The 2,500-nt window shown below is 39.0% G+C and overlaps 1 protein-coding gene across 4 annotated transcripts in view; it reads left to right on the top strand.

Annotated features, from left to right (window-relative positions):
• The window catches only part of LOC113830546 (organic cation transporter protein-like), a 40,331-nt gene that overhangs the window by 20,315 nt on the left and 17,516 nt on the right, over nt 1-2,500 (top strand). For all 4 annotated transcript variants that reach the window (XM_070139081.1, XM_070139080.1, XM_070139078.1 and 1 more), the window contains exon 4: nt 1,929-2,118. In XM_070139081.1, coding sequence (XP_069995182.1) covers nt 1,929-2,118 — 190 coding nt within the window. The remainder of the gene's footprint in view (nt 1-1,928; nt 2,119-2,500) is intronic.

Raw genomic sequence — 2,500 nt, 5'->3', positions numbered from 1 at the left:
CTTCGGCAGATTAATCAGGCCTGTCGTGAGGAGCTCGAGATGGGCCGAGTCTCTGCCTACGTGGGATGCTTGTAGGTGGAAACGAAGGATGGATGCGGCTATGCGCCCCCGTCGACATCCCCAATGATGATGATGATGATATATATATATATATATATATATATATATATATATATATATATATATATATATATATATATATATATGCACACACACACACGTGTGTATATATGTGTGTATATACAAATAAATATACGTATATATGTGTATATGTATATATCTATATATTTATATATACATATCTATACAATATGCATATATACATACTCATGTATACATATATTTATATATGTATATATACATACATATATATATATATATATATATATATATATATATATGTATATATATACATATATATATATATATATATATATATATATATATGTGTGTGTGTGTGTGTGTGTGTGTGTGTGTGTGTGTGTGTGCGTGTGTGTGTGTGTGTGTGTGTGTGGGTGTTTGTGGGTGTGTGTGAAAATATATATACATAGATATATGAGTGTGTGTGTGTGTATATACATATATAAACATATATAGATATAGATAAAGATATATATTCATATGTATACACTAGATGTATATGTATATACATATATATGTGTGTGTGTGTGTATGTACGTGTTTTTTATTGTATGTGTATGTATTTGTAAGATTCTAGCGTATTTTGTCTCGGGTGGACCTACAGCACAACGCAGATCAGAATTCGGACAAACAGCCTAAAATGAAGTCCCTGGCATGCAAGGTCGGAACGAAAGTCTCACAATATAATAAACTCATAAACCCGTTTTCTCCTCGAAGGCTCCTAGAAAATCTGGTTCCAAGATACACTGCGCATTAATCTTTATCCAATTTCTTAGTTCTTCCGATGTTTCTTAATTTTTTATTTTTTTTTTATGCCCTTTATTATATACAAAGACCGAAACGGATTGAAAGAAAATCTAAAGGACTGATTGAAAGATTGAAAAGGTCTAGACAAACCAGATTAGAAACCAGGACTCCGATGGCGGAGTAAAAAGTCCGGATAAAATACGATGATTATTGTGTCCAGGGAATTCGGAATCAGTGTGATTGAGAGCCGTCGGAGATAAGATATACGGCAATCTCATTTTTCTTATCTTTACTGTAGACGCTGATGTTGCAGTAATGGTGGTGGTGGTGGGAGTTGAAGCACCGGTGTTGTTGTTGTTTTTTTTTTTAATCAAAACAACATAATTTTTATTAGGATGACGTTGATGATGATGGTAGTTTTTGCTTTCGTTATTTTCATTTTTGCTGCTGTCGATACTTGTTATATCAGTAATAGTATCTTTATCATTACCATTATCCTCACAATACTGTTATTTATAGTCCTTTTCATCAATACAATTATTAAAGTTGTTGTTGATATTATTGTCATCATCATTTGTATGATTATTGTTCACCACCATATTCAGTAACACCATTGTCATCATAGCTGTTATAATCACCATTACCATCCTTCATCACAATCACCACCATTTCCACTCACCCACGCTCATGGAAACATCATACAGTAACCCTTATCTTTTTTTTCATCTCTCTCTCTCGCTCTATCTATCTATCTATCTATCTATCTATCTTCTTTATCTGTCTGCCTGTCTGTCTGTCTATATATCTATCAATCTATCTATCTTCTTTATCTGTCTGTCTGTCTGTCTGTCTGTCTGTCTGTCTATCTATCTATCTGTCTGTCTGCCTGTCTGTCTGTCTGTCTATCTATCTATCTATCTATCTATCTATCTATATATCTATCTATCTATCTATCTATCTATCCATCCATCCATCCATCTATCTATCTATCTATCTATCTATCTATCTACCTATCTAATCTACCTCTCTCTCTTCTACAGGATAGAGGAGAAGGACGGCGAAGGAAAATACGCGAAATGCTCCTACTACGACCGCGACTGGCCGGCCTTGCTCGCCAGCGGGGTCCTCAACGGGTCTTCCCCCCCGGACCTCCCCGCGAACGCCTCGGTCGCTTCCTGCGGGGCGTGGACCTACGACCACTCGGTCTACGAGAGCACCGTCGTCGAAGAGGTGATGATGCAGCTGTGTGGGGTTTTTTGGTGGCGGTGGTGGTGGTGTTGGTGGCGGTGGTGTTGTTGAAGTTGGTGGTGATGGCTATGGTGTTGGTGTTGGTGGCGGTGGTGTTGTTGGCGTTGGTGGCGGTGGTGGTGATGGTGTTGTTGGCGATGGTGTTGTTGGCGATGGTGTTGTTGGCGTTGACGGCGATAGTGTTGGTGGCGGTGGTGACGATGGTGTTGTTGGCGTTGACGGCGATAGTGTTGGTGGCGGTGGTGACGATGGTGTTGTTGGCGTTGGTGGTGATGTTGGTGTTGGCGGAGGGGCTGATGGTGTTGTTGGCGTTGTTGGCGATGGTGTTGTTGAGGTTAGTGGTGATGGTGTTGGTGGCGATGGT

This window comes from Penaeus vannamei, chromosome 25, assembly GCF_042767895.1.
Source record: "Penaeus vannamei isolate JL-2024 chromosome 25, ASM4276789v1, whole genome shotgun sequence".
In the NCBI taxonomy this organism is placed as follows: Eukaryota; Metazoa; Arthropoda; class Malacostraca; order Decapoda; family Penaeidae; genus Penaeus; species Penaeus vannamei.
The sequence above is the reverse complement of the archived record's forward strand: the minus strand, read 5'-3'. Positions and strand labels throughout refer to the sequence as shown.